Source organism: Dipodomys merriami, unplaced genomic scaffold (genome assembly GCF_024711535.1).
Source record: "Dipodomys merriami isolate MVZ:Mamm:240054 unplaced genomic scaffold, mDipMer1.0.p SCAF_177, whole genome shotgun sequence".
Lineage (NCBI taxonomy): Eukaryota > Metazoa > Chordata > Mammalia > Rodentia > Heteromyidae > Dipodomys > Dipodomys merriami.
The window spans coordinates 306987-325850 of NW_027203126.1; the positions used below are offsets into that span (position 1 = coordinate 306987).

Sequence of the window (18864 nt, forward strand, 5' to 3'; positions counted from 1 at the left end):
TCCTCAGGTCTCAGTGTCCCAGAGTTGCTAGGATTGTGAATGTGAGTGAGCCAATGGTGCGGTCTGAGCTTCCCCCCCCCATGTTCTTCTCTTTGCTCCCCCCCACTCCCTCCCCCACCCTGGGCCTCACCCTGCAGAGCGAAGTCCATGATGCTGGGGTCCAGGGCGTCCACTTCGGTGCTCATGTCGGCGCTGATGTTGAGGAAGTCCCCGGGAGCCCGGCCCATGGTGGGCTGGGGAAGAGGCCCAGGGCTCAGCGCTGCCAGGGCCTGCAGGGGCGGCGTCTGGGCGGGCGCTGGTGAGTCTGGGGCCAGCTGTGCCTGCTGCTGCACCTGCTGGTGCAGGGACAGGGTCCTGGGTGGGAGCTGGGGGACGGCCAGGCAGCTGCGGGCCACGGCCACCGTGGTGGCGTGAGTGAGCACGGGGGCCTCGGGCTCCCCGGCTTTGCCAGGACGCCGGCAGTTTTCGGGCCGGTCGGAGATGAGTTTGTCCAGCTCCTCTGCAGACAAATAGGAGAGGGTCCTCAGAACCCAGCGTGAGGCCTGGGTTTGAGCCCCATGTGGACTTCACAAGGGTCTCAGATGGTTGGCCCCCGATGACATCACGATGACGTCATGATGGGAGGGGTCTGTCAATAATCGCCCAGCCCCTGCCCCTCAGCACCGTGTGTGTGGCTCCCCGGCCTGTAGCCTGTGCCTCCGCTTGATCCTCACACCAGCCCAGGCAGAGACCCCAGATCTGGAGACTGAGACCAGATTCTTTCACACTCAAGGCGTCCTTGACCTGAAGATGTGTTGCCATGAGTTCAGAACCGGAGTCTCTTCGATAAAAACATAAATGACTCTGCCACTGGGCTGTTGGCTATGTCTCATGGTAGACGGAAGAATCTGAGACTGGACCTTTTGGGGAGGGGGGATCCCAAGAACTATTTAGGTGACCCTCAGAAATGAAGACACTTGGGCTGGGAAGGTGGCTCGATGGTAGAGTGCTTGCCTTGCATGCCTGAGGCCCTGGGTTCCATTCCTCAGCACCACGTACATGGAAAAAGCCAGAAGTGGCGCTGTGGCTCAAGTGGTAGAGTGCTAGCCTTGAGCTGAACTGCTAAGGGACAGCACCTAGGCCTAGAGTTCAAGCCCCAGGACCGACCAAAAAACAAAGAGAAGACACTTGGAATCTAGAAGGGCAGCATCTCACATGAAATCACAGGTCAAGGGACCCCCAAGCTGTCCCACAAGACCAGAGCTCTGTTAGTAGGCACCAGCCCAGGCCTGTTGGTCCTACCTATGGTTCCTCTCTACCCCATACCCCCCCCCGCCACGCCCACACGCAAGCTGGCCGGGAGCCAATGAGTCAGACCAGAGCCCCATTGGACACTCCGTTCCTGTGCCCCTTGCTCCTCCTCACGTTCCTGGACCTGAGAAAAAGCAGCGGACGCAATCTTTCTTCTTGCTTATAAAAGACAGTTTGAAAATTTTACAGAAATGTGCAGAATGTAAAAATGATCAGCGATCTCTCCCCTGGTGGGAAGGGGGTATATTTTCTTCCTCATGCTTTCTCCATTCGTGCAGATTTGTATATGTGTATGCATATCTATATTATTAAATGAGTTTGGGGGTGAAAGGTGGGAAAGTGGGGCACTTCAAAATGTGCTCATGCCAGGCGCCGGTGGCTCACGCCTGTCATCCTAGCTGCTCAGGAGGCTGAGATCTGAGGATCACAGTTCAAAGTCAGACAGGGCAGGAAAGTCCATGAGACTCTTATCTCCAACAAACCATTCAGAAAACTGGAAGTGGCGCTGTGGCTCAAGTGGTAGAGCGCTTGCCTTGAGCTGAAAGCTGAGGGACAGCTCCCAGGCCCAGAGTTCAAGCCCCATGACTGACAAAAAAGAAAAAAAAAGAAAAATGTGCTCATGCTGGGTACATGGGTTCAAAAGCTTGTCCCTTTCATTTAGTGCATTGGGAGAATTTATATTCCAAAAATACTTTTTGAAAACTTATATGATATACTACTAAGGTATCTAATTATGAGATATTTAGAATGTTTTCCTTTTTTAACTTCTTACAGTGTTGTAATGGATAGCTTCCGTAAGAAACTTTTTGGTGCTACCAAGTATTGAACCCAGAACTTTTTTTTTTTTTTTTTTTTGGGTCCGGTCGTGGGGCCTGAACTCTGGGCCTGGACGCTGTCCCTCAGCTCTTCAGCTCAAGGCTAGCGCTCTACCACTTGAGCCACAGCGCCACTTTCCGGCTTTTTTCTTTTTGCTTATGTGGTGCTGAGGAATCGAACCCAGGGCCTCGAGCATGCAAGGCAAGCGCTCTACCACTGAGCCACCTTCCCAGCCCCTGAACCCAGAACTTTTTTATGCTAGGCAAGTGTTCTGTGCTACCCTCTCCCCTCTTTTAGGATTCTACTTCGGGGTGTTTGAACTTGGGGGTCTCTTCTTGCTAGGAAGGTGCTCTACTGCTTAGTCATGCTCCCGCCATTGCTTCTTTTTTGTTTAGAGAAAAGGACTGGCCACTGTAGCCCAGACTGACCTAGAATCCTTGATTCTTTTGCCTTAGCCTGCTGCGTGCTGACATTACAGGAATACACCATGACACTGGGCTCCATAAAACATGTCTCCCTCCTCAAATTTTTGATTCCCTCAGCATAGTCAGATGTAGAAAAATTGGACCAACCTATAGATACAGCTTGCAGGGTGTGTGTATGTGAGAGAGAGAGAGAGAGACAGAGAGAGAGAGAGAGACAGAGAGAGAGAGAAAGGGGGGGAGGGAGGGAGGGAGAAAGTTTCATGTGTAGCCCAGGCTGGCCTCAAACTCATGATCTTCCTGTTTCAGCCTCCTGAGTATTGGGATTACAATGTGTACCACCTTGCCCAGGTCAATTTGCAGGTTTTCAATATATTGCTTTGTCCTTAAAACATGTCACCCAGCTAGGCACCAATGGCTCATGCCTGTAATCCCAGCTACTCAGGAGGCTGAGATCTGAGGGACGATGTTTCAAGCCAGTTGGGGGAAGGAAACTCTGTGAGACCCTGATCTCCCATTAACTACCAAAAAGTCAGAAGTGGAGCTGTGGTTCAAAGTGGTAGAGTGCTAACCTTGAGCAAAAAAAGCTCAGGAAGCTGGGTGCCGGTGGCTCACGCCTGTAATCTTTAGCCACTCAGATAGCTGAGATCTAAGGATCATGGTTCCATGCCAGCTCAGGCCGGAATGTCCGTGAGACTCTTTATCTCCAGTTAAGCACCAGAAACCCAGACGTGGTGCTGTGGCTCAAAGTAATAGAGCACTAGCCTTGAACTAAAAGAGCTGAGGGATAGCACCCAGGCCCTGAGTTCAAGCCCCACGACTGACACACACAAAAAAAGTCATCCTTTACCCATTTGGTACAAAGGGACCAATATTCCCCCATCTAGGCCCCGCAGCACTACTCATTGGTTAAGTTGGACATCACTGCCACCGTGGTCAGGAAGTCAGCAGTAAAGGCTGTATGTTGTCCCATGACTCTGTGTGACAAACTTGGGGTGACAGTTGAAATCGGGTGGAGGTGGGGAGCCTGCACACCAGGCCTCTGTGTCCCCTTCACCCTGGCTGAGATCCGAGGCAGGTCCTGGGCAGAGCTGGGGGAGAGGTACTGTGTGCACGCGCATGTGTGGCCGTACAGTATGCAGGTGTTACGTGTGATGGGTGTGCACAGGTGCGTGTGTGAAGGCACACAGGCGTGTGTGAATGTGTGGCTTCTGTGTGAGTGCGGCCTGTGCGATGCTGCACGGGTGGGTGTGCACGCTCCTGCGCGTGCGTGTGCGCCCGGACGTGTCCTGTGCGTGCGTGTGCGCCTGCGCGCCTGGGCGTGTCCTGCGCGTGCGTGTGCGCCTGTGCGCCCGGGCGTGTCCTGCGCGTGCGTGTGCGCGTGCGCGCCCGGGCGTGTCCTGCGCGTGCGTGTGCGCCTGCGCGCCCGGGCGTGTCCTGCGCGTGCGTGTGCGCCTATGCGCCCGGGCGTGTCCTGCGCGTGCGTGTGCGCCTGCGCGCCCGGGCGTGTCCTGCGCGTGCGTGTGCGCCTGCGCGCCCGGGCGTGTCCTGCGCGTGCGGGGTCTCACCCGGGTTGGCCATGCTGCGGTGGATGGCCGCCAGGTCCTTCCTCTTCCACTTGTGCATCTCCTCCTCCATCTTGTCGATGCGCGCCAGGTTGAGGGCCCACAGGCAGCCCTTGCGCGAGGAGCCGCTCAGCTTGCTCTCCACCTTCTCGAAGCACTTGTTCAGGGACAGGTTGTGCCGCACCGAGTTCTTCCAGCCGTCCGGGGCCGTCTGCGGGGTGACACGCGGGGCCCGGGGCCCCCCACATTCCGTCCTCGCCTGGGTGCCCCCCCCCTCGCTCAGCAAGTGGGGTTCGAGACAGCGTCCAGCAGGGGAGGGGGCGAAGGGAAGGGGTGGGCCCAGAGCCAGGGAACCAGGGAGGGACCGGGTCCGCGCCCCACGCATGCGCACGCGCACGCACCCACCGCCCTGGGCGGCCCTGGTTGTGCTGAGGCCGCTGTCTGTCCAGGCTGTCTGTCCTACACGGATCAGGCCTTTCTGGTTTCCTGCGCGCTCTCTCTCTCTCTCTCTCTCTCTCTCTCTCTCTCTCTCTCTCTCCTTTGATGTGAACAGGGGTAACTTGACCCATGCCAGCGGCTGCCAGGAGCTTCCTGGTTAAAACCTTCCCCCCTCGCTTGCCAGCTGGGTACTTGTGTTGTGCTGAGGCCCAGAGACTGTGCTGAGTAACAAGGCCTAGACTTTCTGCCCCTCCTGAGATGCGTGAACTCCTCTTCCTCCGTCAGAGCCCAGTTTCCAATGCCCACTTCCCTATTTAATTTGCCTCCCTTGTCAGTACACTCTTTACTCCGGGTATACAGACAAGACTGGAGGCAAAAATAAATACATAAAAAATGGCCTAGTTTGGTGCCCAGAAGAGGGCCGAGGCGGGGGCAGCCTGAGGACCCCCCAGCCTGGCTGGACCCTCACCTTGAAGTAGGGGAAGTGCTCTTTCATAAAGCTGTAGATCTCACTCACAGGCAGGCTGCCAGTCTTGCTGCTCTTCAGGGCCATAGCGATCAGACAGCTGGGGGGGGGGCAGAGGAGAGGGAGAGGAAGAAGGAGAGAGCCCCAGGTCCCCTCTGCTCGGAAGTCTGCCCTTCTCCCCCCCACTGCTACTAAACCTAAACACACATCCAGGGTTTGTCCCTGGACCTCTTCTTGACCCTGGGCTCAGCTGCTGCTTCCTCTCTTTGTCCCAGCCTGGTAATCAACACCTACAAGCCTTTATCTAGCCCCGCCCCCACCCCACCCCACCTATCACTGCAGTGACTTTTCACCTTCGAGGCGACTGAGGCTCAGAGAGGCCAAGCACCTCCCCAAGGCCACACAGCTCGTGCTGGATGGAATGTCCATTGTCTGGAGCGGCATCTCTACCTCAGGGACTTGTCTGAGTACATGATGGTCATTCTGGGGGAACGGGTCTCGATGGGAGGGGGTTCCTCACTCCCCCTAATCACCCCCGCAGGGGCCCTGAAGGGGGTCCTGTCCCCTCCCCAGAACAACCCCTCCCCCCAATCTCACCTGTAGGAGTAGATGGGCTTGGGGTAATGTTTGGGGTGCAGTTCTGGAGACGAACTTGCTGCCATGGGGGTCTGGGGGTATGGAGGCCGGGCCGCAAATGGGGAACCATAGAGGTCCATGGGATGATACTTTCACAGGCAGAGACAGAGAAGCAGGTGAGGCGAGCTGGCAGTCACAAAGCCCCTCCCCCCATGCAGTGTGGGGGGTGAGGTGGATTCCAGCCAGAGGAAACACCCTGTCCCCCAATAGCACTGGAAACACTTTGTTCCCCCCCCCCATCCAGGGTCAGGGTGCGGAAGATGAAGGTATACTGAGGCTCACACAGGTGCCAGGCCAGGCCAAGGCAGGGGTGTCTGCCTCCAGCCCCCCCCCCACCTACCTGCTGAGCCCCCGTGGGAAGGGGGAAGGGGAGCTGCATGGCGGGCGTGTATGGAGGTGGGGTGTCCTGAAGGCTTGGGGCTGGCTGGCCCCCTGCTGGGAGCTGGCTCAGGTGCTGGAAGCAGCCGGAGGGAGGACAGAGGCTCAGCATGGAGGGGGCTGGGGGGATACCCTCTCCCTCCCCAACCACGCAGCTGCACTTACGCTGGCTCCATGGCTGCCTATGGGGCCGAGACCCAGCAGGCCTCGCGGGGCCAAGCCGGACGAGGCGTGGAGCACGGGGCCCGGGGCAGGGGCCATGTGCAGGTCAGCAGCCCTCGCCAAGGCACCTGTGGGGGAGAGGGAGGCACAGCGAAGGCTGGAGGAATGGTGGCTGGGGCCGGAGTCAGCCCTGTGCCCTTTTAGGAGCGGTACACAGTGGGTGGTTGGCAAGTCTCTTTGCTGGGGTACAGTGGTGAAAAGTGGGACCGGGGCTGAGCCTGTCTCCCTCCTTATACTTACCTGTAAAAGATCTGAGGGGTAGTGAATACTGTCTAACACACACTGAGAACATGTTCAGCATGGGAGAACAATCTCCACAAAGATGCAGCACTAAGAAATGCAAGCTACAGGGCTGGGAAGGTGGCTCAGTGGTAGAGCGCTTGCCTTGCATGCCTGAGGCCCTGGGTTCGATTCCTCAGCACCACATAAGCAAAAAGAAAAAAACCGGAAGTGGCGCTGTGGCTCAAGTGGTAGAGTGCTAGCCTTGAGCTGAAGGGCTCAGGGACAGCGCCCAGGCCCAGAGTTCAGGCCCCACGACCGGACCCAAAAAAAAAAAAAAAAGAAATGCAAGCTACAGTTCATGGTTTATTTCTTCTCCTCAAACACAAAAACAATCACAATAGCAATCTCCATAGCTCCCCCATGTGCCAAGCCTTTAGCTCCAGGAATAACATGTGTGACCATCACCTGTGCGGGGCCCGTGACAGACATGGCTAATCTACCCCAGAGTCTCATGACAGCAGCTGGATCTTAGTCAGTGCTGTAAAGTGGAAGGGCCTGCCTTGTCTGAGCATCTATTGCCCACCAACTGTTGAAGTGCTTCTCATACAGCTGGCTCGTGTTGACCCCACAAGAGCAGAAACTGGTCAGAGGAGAAAGCACTTGCCTCTAAGGGCTCTACATTAGGGTTAGAGACCTGAGCCAAAGCTTGGTTTGTGAATAAAGTTTTATTGGCACATAGCCATGTCTCTTCATTTGCTTACTGCCAGTGGTTAGCAATATATATATATATATATATATATATATATATATATATTTAAAAAGCAAATTTACTGGACCCTCTGTATACAGGAATAATTTACCCACTGAGATAAACATTGCTAGACACCAGGCTTTGACTGACTGTGCATTAGTGGGTTACTGATAATGTTTGTCTTTGTTTGGTTTTTCTTCAACCTGTTTCTTTTTTTCTTTTGGTCAGTCATGGGGCTTGAACTCTGGGCCTGGGCGCTGTCCCTCAGATCTTCAGCTCAAGGCTAGCGCTCTACCGTTTGAGCCACAGCGCCACTTCTGGCCTTTGCTGTTTATGTGGTGCTGAGGAATCGAACCCAGGACCTCAGGCATGTGACGCAAGCGCTCTACCACTGAGCCACCTTCCCAGCCCTTTCTTCAACCTGTTTTGAAGCATTTAACCCCTTGCCGTGATCACAACGTGCTGACAATTATGACACCTACTGTATGCCAGGGTTCCTTTGAGTCTTCTAGAATAGAGACAGCAAACTTCTTTATCAGGCACTAGGTAGCAGATATTTTAGGCCTTGCCAGCTATGTGGTTTTTGTCCCTTTCCATTCCTTTCTATTCTTTTCCTTTCCTCCATTCTTCTCTCTCTTTCCCTTCCTTCCTTCCTTCCCTCCTTCCTCCCTTATCTCTTCCTCTCTTCCTCTTTCTCTCTCCTCCTTCCTCCCTTCCTTTCCTTCTTCCCTCTCTTCCTTTCTTATCCATTCTTTCCTCCATTCCTCTACCTCCTTCTCTTCCTTCCTTCCTTTCCCTTCCTTCCATCTTTTTTCTTCCTTCCTTCCTTCCTTTCTTCTTTCTTTCTTTCTTTCTTTCTCTCTGTCTTCCTCCTTCTCTCTCCTTCCTTCCTTTCCTTCTTCCCTCCCTTTCCTTTCCTTTCCCATTCTTTCCTTCCCTCCCTCCCTCCCCCTTCTCTCCCTCCCTCCCTTTCTCTCTCTCCCTTTCTTCTTTTCTTCTTTCTCTTTTGTTCTCTCTTTCCAGTTCTTGAAAAATAATCATTCTTGTGTATGTGTGTGCTCACACACGTGTGCACGCTGGTATTTGGGGCTTGAACTCAAGGCTAATGCTCTACCACTTGAGCTCCACATCTGGCTTTTTGGTAGTTAATGGAGGTAAGAATCTCACAGACTTTTCCTGCCTGGACCAGCTTTGAACCTCAGTCCTCAAGTCTGAGTCGTTGGCATTACAGGGTGAGCCACCCTTGCCCAGTACAGAACCATTCTCAGCGCTTGGAAGAAACGGGCCTCGGCTGCATTGGGCCCTCGGCCTACAGGTGTGCGGTGGGGCCTCGGGGCAGCAGGGCGGGGGAAAGCCTGTCTTTCCTGTGGCTGCTGCAGGCGCTGCAGCAGGTGTGAAGGCTGGCAGAGGGTGGAACTCACCCCACTTTGTGGATGTGGAGATGGAGGCCCAGAGATGGAAAGCTGCCCGCAGCCACCCTGCCCCAGCCCCTCGCCCTGCATACCTGGGTGCGGATGTGGCCCGGCGGGGCCGCCCAGCTCCATGCGGACGTTGGCCATCTGCTGCAGCCGGGGCACGTCCACGGCTGTGAGCCACGACAGTGACTGCAGGTCCCCCGGCAGGTCCTCATCGCGGGTGGGCGGAAGGAGGCTGCGGAGAGGAGCAGAAGCTCGGGCGGGAGGGGGAGCTACAGCCAGTTGCTGGTGGGAGGGGGCTGCCTGGCGTCTAGAACACCCCCCAGCCCCTGCCCCTGCCCCTTGTGGGGACTGGACATGGGAGCCTGGCCCCAGGGGTCCCCGTACATCCTGAGTGCTCCTTGAACTTCACACCCAGTCCAGATGGTTATCCATAACTTCCCAGGTGCCCAGCCCTGATGCAGCTCTGTTACTCCAAGGGGACAAAGATTCCTTCCCAGGGTACACATTCTTAATCCCCCCCAGTCTGCCAGGCTCCAATTTCCCGCAGTGGAACACCCCACACCCAGGTTCATTCAAAGGGTCACAGTCAAACTGAGGTGTGTGGGAAATCCTAGAGGAAATCAACCACCCTGAGGTTATATGGATAAGATACTCCAAGAAGCCAGGCACTGGTGGCTCACGCCTGTAATCCCAGCTACTCAGGAGGCTGAGATCTAAGGATCACAGTTCAAAACCAGTCCCAGCAGGAAAGTCCATGAAATGGACTCTTATCTCTAATAAGCCACAAAAATTTACCAGCGCACGCACACACATACACACACAAAGGACACAGTACATACCATCAAGCAGAGTTAGGGGTGTGGCTGAGTGGTAGAATATTTGCCTAGCATGCACAAGGTGCTGGGTTTGGTCCCCTTCCCAAATCCTATGTGTAAGATACATATAAAAATGAATGGATTTGCCGGGCGCTGGTGGCTCACGCCTGTAATCCTAGCTACTCGGGAGGCTGAGATCTGAGGATCTCGGTTCAAAGCCAGCCCGGGCAGGAGAGACAGTGCGACTCCTATCTCCAATAAACCACCAGAAAACCGGAAGTGGCGCTGTAGCTCAAGTGGTAGAATGCTCACCTTGAGCTGAAGAGCTGAGGGACAGCGCCCAGGCCCAGAGTTCAAGCCCCATGACCGACAAAAAAAAAAAAAAAAAAAAGAAAGGATTTAACATTTAGTCTTGAGTCCTATCACTGAGAAATCTCATTATGTCTATGAAAATGTTACAAAATCTAAAGCAAAATGTAAAACACTGGATCAACCCTTTTTTTTTTTTTTTTTTTTTTGCCAGTCTTGGGGCCTGAACTCTGGGCCTGAGCGCTGTCCCTCAGCTCTTCAGCTCAAGGCTAGCACTCTACCACTTGAGCCACAGCGCCACTTCTGGCTTTTTCTGCTTATGTGATGCTGAGGAATTGAACCCAGGGCCTCATGCATGCCAGGCAAGCGCTCTACCCCTGAGCCACCTTCCCAGCCCCTAACCAACATTTCTGATAATGGTTTACTAGACTTGCACTCCCATGTCGCAGCTGGGGAAACTGAGGCTCGAATCACTGAGTCCCTTGCTCAAAGCGGCATGGAGCTGGGAACAGGCAGCATGGCTGGAGCAGAGCTCATTCCCCAGATGAGTCTGGGGGCTCCAGGGTGGATCCGAACTCATGCCCACCAGGCCCTCTACAGGTTCCTGAACAGAAGTGGGAGGAGAGGTGGGGCTGCCTAGAGCCGACGCCAGCGCTGTGACTATGAGCCACCCCCCCAGAGGCCCACAGTCTTCAAACACCAGTGGGATGGGGTCTGAGACCAAGCTGAGGGGGAGAGGAGAAGGCAGAGGGACCCCAGTTAATCACAGCCTTCTTAGGGTGGGGCTCTGGCATGGGGTCCCCATCACCTACTGGCTGCCTGGAGTCCCTGGCCTCCCTCTGCCACTCCCTCCATCTTCCGTCCCCTCCTCCCCGACTCTGGGCTCACTCTCCTTGTGTCTCTGGACCACAATTAGCATTGCCATGACCCCCCCTCCCCCCAACTCCCCCCTCCCCACTCCACCGCAGCCACCCACCGCTGCTGCCACCGCTGCTCAGTGAGGCCCAGGCCCCCTTTCCTAGAGACTGGCATCAGGTGACTGACCGCCCGCCTGCCTCCTCCCATTGGCTGCCTGGCCAGAAAACCCAGCCCGGGGAGACAGTTTGAAAATTCGCCTGGGTCATTCAGTGGCAACTGTTGGGGCCCGCTGCCGGCCCCCAGTGGCCCAGGGAACAAAAACTCGACTGTTGCCCCTGCCCATGGCACGTGGCCCCCATTGTTCCAAGGTCTCTGTGCTTTTGTTTCTGGGGCCCCCCTGCTGCCGCCCTCCAAGCCTGCTTCTAACTTATCTGGCTGAGTGACAGCCTCGGCCCAGGTCGCCACCATCTGTCCCCACAGGCCCTCAGAGACCAGGGCGAGAGGTAGAGCAACAAGGCCCGTTCCACGGCCACCTGGCCAACCCCAGCCTCTCTGCTTCGTGCCATAGGCCAGCCAAGCCCATAGGGTCTGCTGGTGTGAGCCCCACTCCTACTCAGTAACCTGTTATGGCTCCCTGCTTTTGCCCTGGTTGCTCTGGGGAAGAAGGGAGGGGAGCCAGGAGGAGGCTGAGATCTGAGGATCGCGGTTCAAAGCCAGCCCAGGCAGGAAGGTCCGTGAGACTCTCATCTCCAATAAACCAACAGAAAACCAGAAATAGTGCTGTGGCTCAAGTGGTAGAGTGCTCGCCTTGAGCTGAGGGACAGCGCCCAGGCCCAGAGTTTGAGCCCTATGACCAACAAAAAGAGGAGGAGGAGGAGGAGGAGGAGGAGGAGGAGGAGGAGGAGGAGGAGGAGGAGGAGGAGGAGGAGGAGGAGGAGGAGGGAGTCCCTGCTAGTAGGGGACCCACAAAGCTCCCACAGATGTTGGAAGGCATCTTGCAAATCAATGAGCCCCCTGGATGATGTACTCCAATGGAGGGGCGAGTGAGACCAGCAGGTCCTGGGTTCTAATGCTGGTTCCCTTGAATCACTGTCTTCAGCAATCTGAGCCTCAAGGTTTTCATCTGCAAAAATGCCGGGCACCAGTGGCTCATGCCTGTCATCCTAGCTACTCAGGAGGCTGAGATCTGAGGATCGCAGTTCAAAGCCAGCCTGGGCAGGAAAGACCGTGAGACTCTTATCTCCAATGAACCACCAGAAAACCATAAGTGGTGCTGTAGTTCACATGGTAGAATACTCACCTTGAGCTGAGGAGCTCAGGGACAGCGCCTAGGCCCAGAGTTCAAGCCCCATGACCAACCGCTCCCCCCCCCCCCCCAAATGCAGATACGCAATCATTCCTCCACCTCATAGGACATTGTTCTTTTTTTTTCTTTTTTTATTTTTGTCAGTCATGGGGCCTGAACTCTGGGCCTGGGCGCTGTCCCTCAGCTCTTCAGCTCAAGGCCAGCGCTCTACCACTTGAGCCACAGGGCCACTCCTGGCTTTTTCTGCTTATGTGGTGCTGAGGAATTGAACCCAGGGCCTCATGCATGCAAGGCAAGCGCTCTACCACTGAGCCACCTTCCCAGCCCCAGGACATTGTTCTTATGCAGCAAAGGGGACAGTGGTCCACAGGGTCTGTAGTCTAGCAGTCACACCAATACAAATGTCACTAGGGACATTAGCCAGACTCCTGGGGGTCTGCGACCTCCCACCTCTGACCTTTGACCACGAACTACATCTCTTTACTAAATGCTACCTAGAAGCCGGCCTGGGTCACATGCTGTGGGGTGTTATACCCAGACAGGCAATGGCGGCACCCCTAGGTCTCTCGGGAGGCCAGCACCGGGGTTGTGTCCCTGCTGAGTATCAGTGACCCCAGGGATCCCCTACATTGGAGCAGGGAAACCTCGGACCCCGTAGCGAAGGAACACAGCTCAGGGCTGAGCGCGCAGTGCATGGAGTGCACTTCCCACAGTTCTACGCATGCATGGACACCAAGTCCTGCTGACCCCTGTGGCACGGCTCGGGGCGGGGAGACCTGGGTGAGGCTCAGCCTGGAGCTGGAGACATACCTGCACCCCACTTCACAGCCTTCACCCCGTCCTGCCATTGCTGGTGAACGATGAGCCTGGCCACTGCCAGTGTCCCTTCCGTGCAAAGACCTGGAGCCTTCTGGGAGTGGCCCCCCGGGAAGTCCCTGGCCGGCCTTCTGAAGTATCCTCACCGTAGGCAAGCCCTCACCTGGTCTGGGTCTTAGGTTCCCCCACTTAAGGCAGCAAGCAGCCCGGCTCACAGGCTGAGCAGTGCAGTGGGGACCCTGTGACCGGGGGGCAGGTGACTTAACCAGCCCTGGCCTCAGTTTCCCCATGTGTACACTGGGAGAAATCACAGCTTCCCCCCTGCCCAAGGCACCTGCTGCATGCTGACAATGCTGCAGACCCCTCGGGGTCTTTCTCAGCCCCATGGGGTTCAGTCGCCAGCAGAGCTCCCGGCTGAGCCCCAGCCCCTCCCCCACGGGGCAGCTCTGGCTTGGCAGAGTTCAGCCATGCGCTTACTTTCCCTCAGCCACACCCACGCATGCAGTGCGTGCACACGCACTCCCGCCTGCCCGCTTCACGCGACACGCACTCACGCGTGACATTCACCCACGCATAGGCACTTGCACGCGCACGCAGAGACGAAGGCATGCGCTTGCCCTCTTTCACCCGCAGGAAAAGGTGAGGCGGAGCCCCGCGCATTGCACACTGAGCCGCAGCCACCCAGTGCTGTCCCGTGCCTCAGTTTCCCCACTGGAAATGCCACTGGGGAGGGGTGGCGAGCCCCGTCTTTCTCTGTGGAGATGCCTCTATGCCGTGTGAGGATGGTCTGGGTGGGACTGTGAGAGCGGTGGTCACTCTGGGGGTCTTTCCAAAAGATGCCCAAGGTAGAGGCCAGTCCTGGGTTACCAGCCAGACAACAGCACCATGCAGGTCCATCGAGGTCAGAATAACACTCCCTCCCCCCCCCCCCCCCCCCCCCCCCCCCCGTCTGGCTTTTTACACGCTCTGCTGTGCTCTGGGTTTTGCTCTAGAGGTTCTGAGCTCATGGGAGGGGCCCAGCCCTGGACCTCTCCTCCTCCCTCTTACCCCACCCCTCCCCCTCACTGCCCCACCCCCACCACATGGCTCACTCTCCACAGGGCTATGGAGCCTTGTAGGCCTGCACCTCAGTGCTCATCCACCTCTGTGGGCCTTGGTTTGCCCAGCTGTAAGATGGGAGCGTGGGTGCCCATCCCCTCCCCCCAGCATGGCTTCCGCCACGCAGGTGGAGGCTCCCACAAATGCAGGTGGGTCATCCGATCCATCTGTCAGGCGCCAGCAGATGAGGAGGAGGAGGAGGGCAGGCGGCGACCCCCTTTTGTCTGCACCTCTGCAATGGACCTCTCCCAATGGCCTGGGGGAGGTGAGCTCTACCTCCATCCCACAGCTGGGTGGCTGAGACTCTGAGGGACCGGGCACTGTGTACCCGCCTGCAGCCTCCTCTCTTAGCTGCTCTGCCAGTTTGGCTGCCATGAACTGAGTTAGATGGCACAGTGATGTTCTGAGGAAGGAATGTGCACTGTGGGCCTCCTTGGTAGCCAGGTGATTTAGGACAAGTGGCTCTTAAGCTCAGTGGGCCTCAGTTTCCCCATAAGTAAAATACCCAGAATTCCCACCCGAGGGCCCAGATGGGAGGATAGGAGGAGACGCGTGCCAGACAGTGCCTGACACACAGTAGAGCCCCCAGTCACCTCTGCCTCCACCAGGCCCTTTGCGCCTGCCTTGGACGATCACCTGCCAGCAGTATTGCCTGGGAGGCCCAGCCCCAGCCCGGGGCCCGTCCCCCGCAAGGCATTTCCAGTCCTATTGCTTCCACTTGATTACCAGGCAATGCCACTGCGTCCCTGAGCCTCGGCTGGTAACAAACTGTTTACCAGGTGCCGTGGCTCACACCTGTATTCCCAGGATTACTCAGGAGGCTGAGATCTGAGGATTGAGATTCAAAGCCAGCCCAGGCAGGAAAGTCTGAGAGACTCTCATCTCTGGTTAAGCACCAGAAAACTAGAAGTGACACTGTGGCTCAAAGTGGTAGATCAATAGCCTTGAGCAGAAAAGCTCAGGAACTATGTCCAGGCCCTGAGTTCAAGCCCTATATCACACACACACACACACACACACACACACACACACACACACACACACACACACACACACACACACACACACACACACACGAAATTGTCCATGGCCACAAACCAATTCCTGTTTCTGGTCCAGCCATTACATTGGAGGGGATTAAGCATTGGGGTGGGGTGGGGGGTTGGCGTGCTTACTTAGCTAGTAGATCTTTTGTGATACATTTTGTAAGCATTTACAGGAAGAAAAAAAAAGAAAGACAGACATAACATGTTGAAAAATTCCCCAGGAGGTCAAGAGAGGGCACAAAGTGGAATGATTTGAAGAGTTAGAATTTTTTTTTTTTTTTGGTCAGTTGTGGGGCTTGAACTCTGGGCCTGGGCGCTGTCCCTCAGCTCTTTAGCTCAGGGCGAGTGCTCTACCACTTGAGCCACAGTCCCACTTCCAGTTTTCTGGTGGTTCATTGGAGATCAAAGTCTTACAGACTTTCCTGCCTGGGCTGGCTTTGAACCATGATCCTCAGATCTCAGCCTCCTGAATAGCTAGGATGACAGGCGTGAGCCACCAGTGCCCGGTGGAAGTTTTTTTTTTTTTTTTAATCCTTCTATTCTAGAACAATAGGTGGTTTAGGTGTGTGTGTGTGTGTGTGTGTGTGTGTGTGTGTGTGTGTGTGTGTGTGTGTGTGTGTGTGTGTGTGTGTGTGTGTGTGTGTGTGTGTTTCTGGGGAAACAGAGCTGTAAGGCTCCGAAAGAAGCCTGAACTTTTCTTCCTGGCCTATAAGGCTTCCGGGAGACTGTTCTGTCTACCTGAGGATGGAGGATGCAGGGGTGAGGACAGGCACCAACCATCTCTAGCACCTGACAGCACCCCTCAGGGGGGTAGGGGGCTTGACTGAAAGGTGGGGCTCCCTGAACTCGGGGCTCGGGAAGAGATCCCCCATCTCTGGGCACAAAGTCTCTGAGTTCCCATGGCTGCACGTTTGTCCATCCACCCCACTCTGCGGCCCCGGGTATCCACCGTTTCTCTCCCACAGGTGAGAACAGCGTCATCCACGGCAGGGAGGGGGTGCCCCAAGGTCACCCCGTTTCTCAAGGGCCGATCTAGATATGAAAATGTCTAGATATGAAAATGTCTAGATATGAAAATGACTCTGCAAGGGAGGCCACGCTGCCCCGTGACTCTGAGAAGAGCTGAAGATTCAAAGAACCAACAGCAAAGAACCCCCCCCCTCCTCTCCAGGCCTCAGTTTCCCTATCTATGAAAAGAACTTGCCGGCTCTGACCTCCAGGAAGTCGCAAAAGTCAGGGCAGCGGGTTTGTCACCTGCTGTTCCCAGGTGTGCCCCTTGGAGCAAGTTGTGTGCTTTGCGTCTTGGCCACCAATGTCTGAAAGTGGCCAATGCCAGCGCCTGTTTAGTATCCGTGGCCTGGCATGGTGCTCACTACCTTGGGCCTCCATGTTTTAAGCTAAGCTCGTTTTAAGCAAGCTTGGGTCCTTCCTCCTGCTGCAGGAGCTGCTGGTGCAGGATTGCTCCTGAGGTCAGGGCCACCCCTGGTCCCCAGGCCTTTGTCTCCAGCTCTGGTGTCAGAACTGGGCTGGGTGGAGAGGCCCCTCCCCTGTCACTGATCCCAGACAGCTCCCTAGGGACTGGCCAGCCACTGGCAGCTGCTGCTACCCCTCCCCCACTGCACCCTGGCATTGATGGTTAACGGCTGCCCTGGGCCCCAGGAGATGGCCGGCCAGGCAGCTGTGCACAGAACCACATTAGGGCAGTGAATGATCTCTAGAATGATCACTGGAGATGTACACAGTGAATGAGAAGCCCATAAATTTTGTTTGTCTACAGGGTGGTGTTATTCAGGGAAGGAAAAATAGGAGTGATTGAAAGAGGAGCATCCATTATAAATGATCATAAAGGCTGCTCCCTGACCGAGCACCTGGTTCCAGCCTGCCTGATGCCTTGTCCCACCTCAGGAACACAAGCCTCCGGCCATCCTGCAAACCCGTTCCCTGAAGATTTCATGGGGAAAGCAACTGAGGCACAGAGAGGGGCAGCAACGTGTCCAGTGCCACACAGCATGGACAATTCATCCGCTTGCAAAGGCATTTATTTTGTGCTGGTATCGGGCTTGGGGGGGGTGGAACTTAGGGTCTTGCTTTCTTACTTGGCTTTTTTCACTCAGGGCTGGGATTCTACGGGCTTGAACCACACCTCTAGTTCTGTCTTGTTTGTTGCTACTTAATTAGAGATAAGTGTCTCTCAGGTTTGTCCGTCTAGCGCAGGCTCAGAACTGTGATCCTCAGATCTCAGCTACTGAGTAGCTAGGATGTGTGTCACTTCTATTTAAACTCGTCTCCTCATCTACCCAACTAGTACAAGGATGCAGTCCCCAGAGCATGGAATTGGGGGGGGGGAGTTCAGCCCAGGAAAAGTAAATGGAAAGAGTTAAAGTCCCCAGCCCCCCTCCCACCTCCCCAGCTGTTAGGACTGTGTTCCTGTTGGTTTCTGCCCTACTGGCTCCTGGCTGTTCTGTTCAGAGGGTAACCTATTCCAGGCGAATAGGAAAGGTTTGTGCTGGGAGTCTAGCCTGCTACTCTCTCCACTCACCACCCACCCCTGCCCGCTGGCCAGGGAACTGGGCTGCTGCTGCCACCCCCCTCCCCTGCGAGGCCTGTCTACCCTGCTCAGCCCTGTTTTTGCAGAAGTGGGGGGGCGGGGGGGGGGGACAAACTGCCAGGGCTCGCAACTGTTTGTGGGCGGGGCTGACCCCTCCCTGTTGTGTGGTGCCTAAGTGCCTGGATGCGGGACCGGATGCTCCTCAGCCCCCGCCCCCCTGCGACGACTCCAATGTGTCTACAGCGAAGTAGCTGGAGCTTCCAACTCAAACCACCACCACCACCACCACCTTGTGAGGGCGTGGTCTAAAACGACGGGGCGTGGTGGAATCCTGATGGGGCGTGGCCCGGACGGGCGCATTTTACAGATGAGGAAACTGAGGAAGCGCAAGCAAGTCTTGAGACTTGTTCTAGCTGTATTTTAGGGATGTGTAAGAGTCCATTTCTTGAGTTCCTGGCTTCCACCCAGATCCACTCAGTGCCTGCCTTGAGCACGGGCAATATCTCATTTAACTCCCTCCCTGAGTGGCATCTAATATCCCCTTGTCAGGAACGAAGGAGTGCTCGGAGGTCAACTCATCCAGGATCAGACAACTCGGTTGTCAAAGCAACCCGTGCCACGGGCCGGTGCCATCTCACCCCACCGCACAGGGTCAGAGAGGTCCAGCCAGCCAGAGAAGCTCAGTTTGCACCCTGGCCCACCCCTTGGCAGGATTTGAACTCTGCTCCTACTGGAAGGAACCCTGGGAAAGGTCCTTTTATTTCTTGGATTCTCAGCTACTCATCAGAGCAGCGTCCTGGGCCAGGAGTGATGGGTAGGGACATCTACTGTCCCTCACCTGGCCCCAGCTCCTCACTCAGCCAGGCCCAGGGCCTGTTAGCATCTGTGGGCTCTCAGAAGGCAGCGTCTCTCTGACTGGGAGCTGCTGAGTGCTCAGGCACTGTTCACCAGCTGCCCTGGCCCCATGACTCAGACAGCCCCTGGGTAAACAGGGCTGATCCAAGGTGACAGCCTGCGTGTCCCAGGCCCGCCCCATTCGGTCCCCATTCCTTCCTAGGGCTGGGCCCATCCATTCAGACATGGTGCTTGCTTTGGGAAGGGGTGGGGGACTGGGAACTGGGGCAAGTCCCCCCCAGGTCCTCCCTTTCCATGGCTGTGTGGCCTTCACAAGCCCCTTCTCCCCTTTGGCTGGATTGGCCAAACCCCTTAAGGGCCTTTCTGTTTGTAAGGGTTTAAGACAAAAAAAAAAAAAAAGAGAGAGAGAATTTGGAGGGCACCCCAACCCCCTGAAACTCATTCCTTTCTATTTCAAGAAAGAACTTGGTTGGGCTGACCTCATTTTTCTATCTGGGGACCCATCCGGTCTTGAAGAACCCTCAAGACCATAGAATTCATAGGAAACAAGGCTCAGAGAGGGCACACCACTTGAGGAAGGTCACACAGC

At 55.8% G+C, this 18864-nt stretch overlaps 1 protein-coding gene across 1 annotated transcript in view; it reads right to left on the bottom strand.

Annotated features, from left to right (window-relative positions):
• Nucleotides 1-18864, bottom strand: part of LOC138829816 (forkhead box protein N4-like) — a 35830-nt gene that overhangs the window by 1154 nt on the left and 15812 nt on the right. The window contains exons 3-9 of the mRNA XM_070026341.1: nt 8711-8856; nt 6177-6301; nt 5974-6087; nt 5595-5722; nt 5001-5097; nt 4097-4304; nt 131-499 (exon numbers count right to left, since the gene is read on the bottom strand). Coding sequence (XP_069882442.1) covers nt 131-499; nt 4097-4304; nt 5001-5097; nt 5595-5722; nt 5974-6087; nt 6177-6301; nt 8711-8856 — 1187 coding nt within the window. The remainder of the gene's footprint in view (nt 1-130; nt 500-4096; nt 4305-5000; nt 5098-5594; nt 5723-5973; nt 6088-6176; nt 6302-8710; nt 8857-18864) is intronic.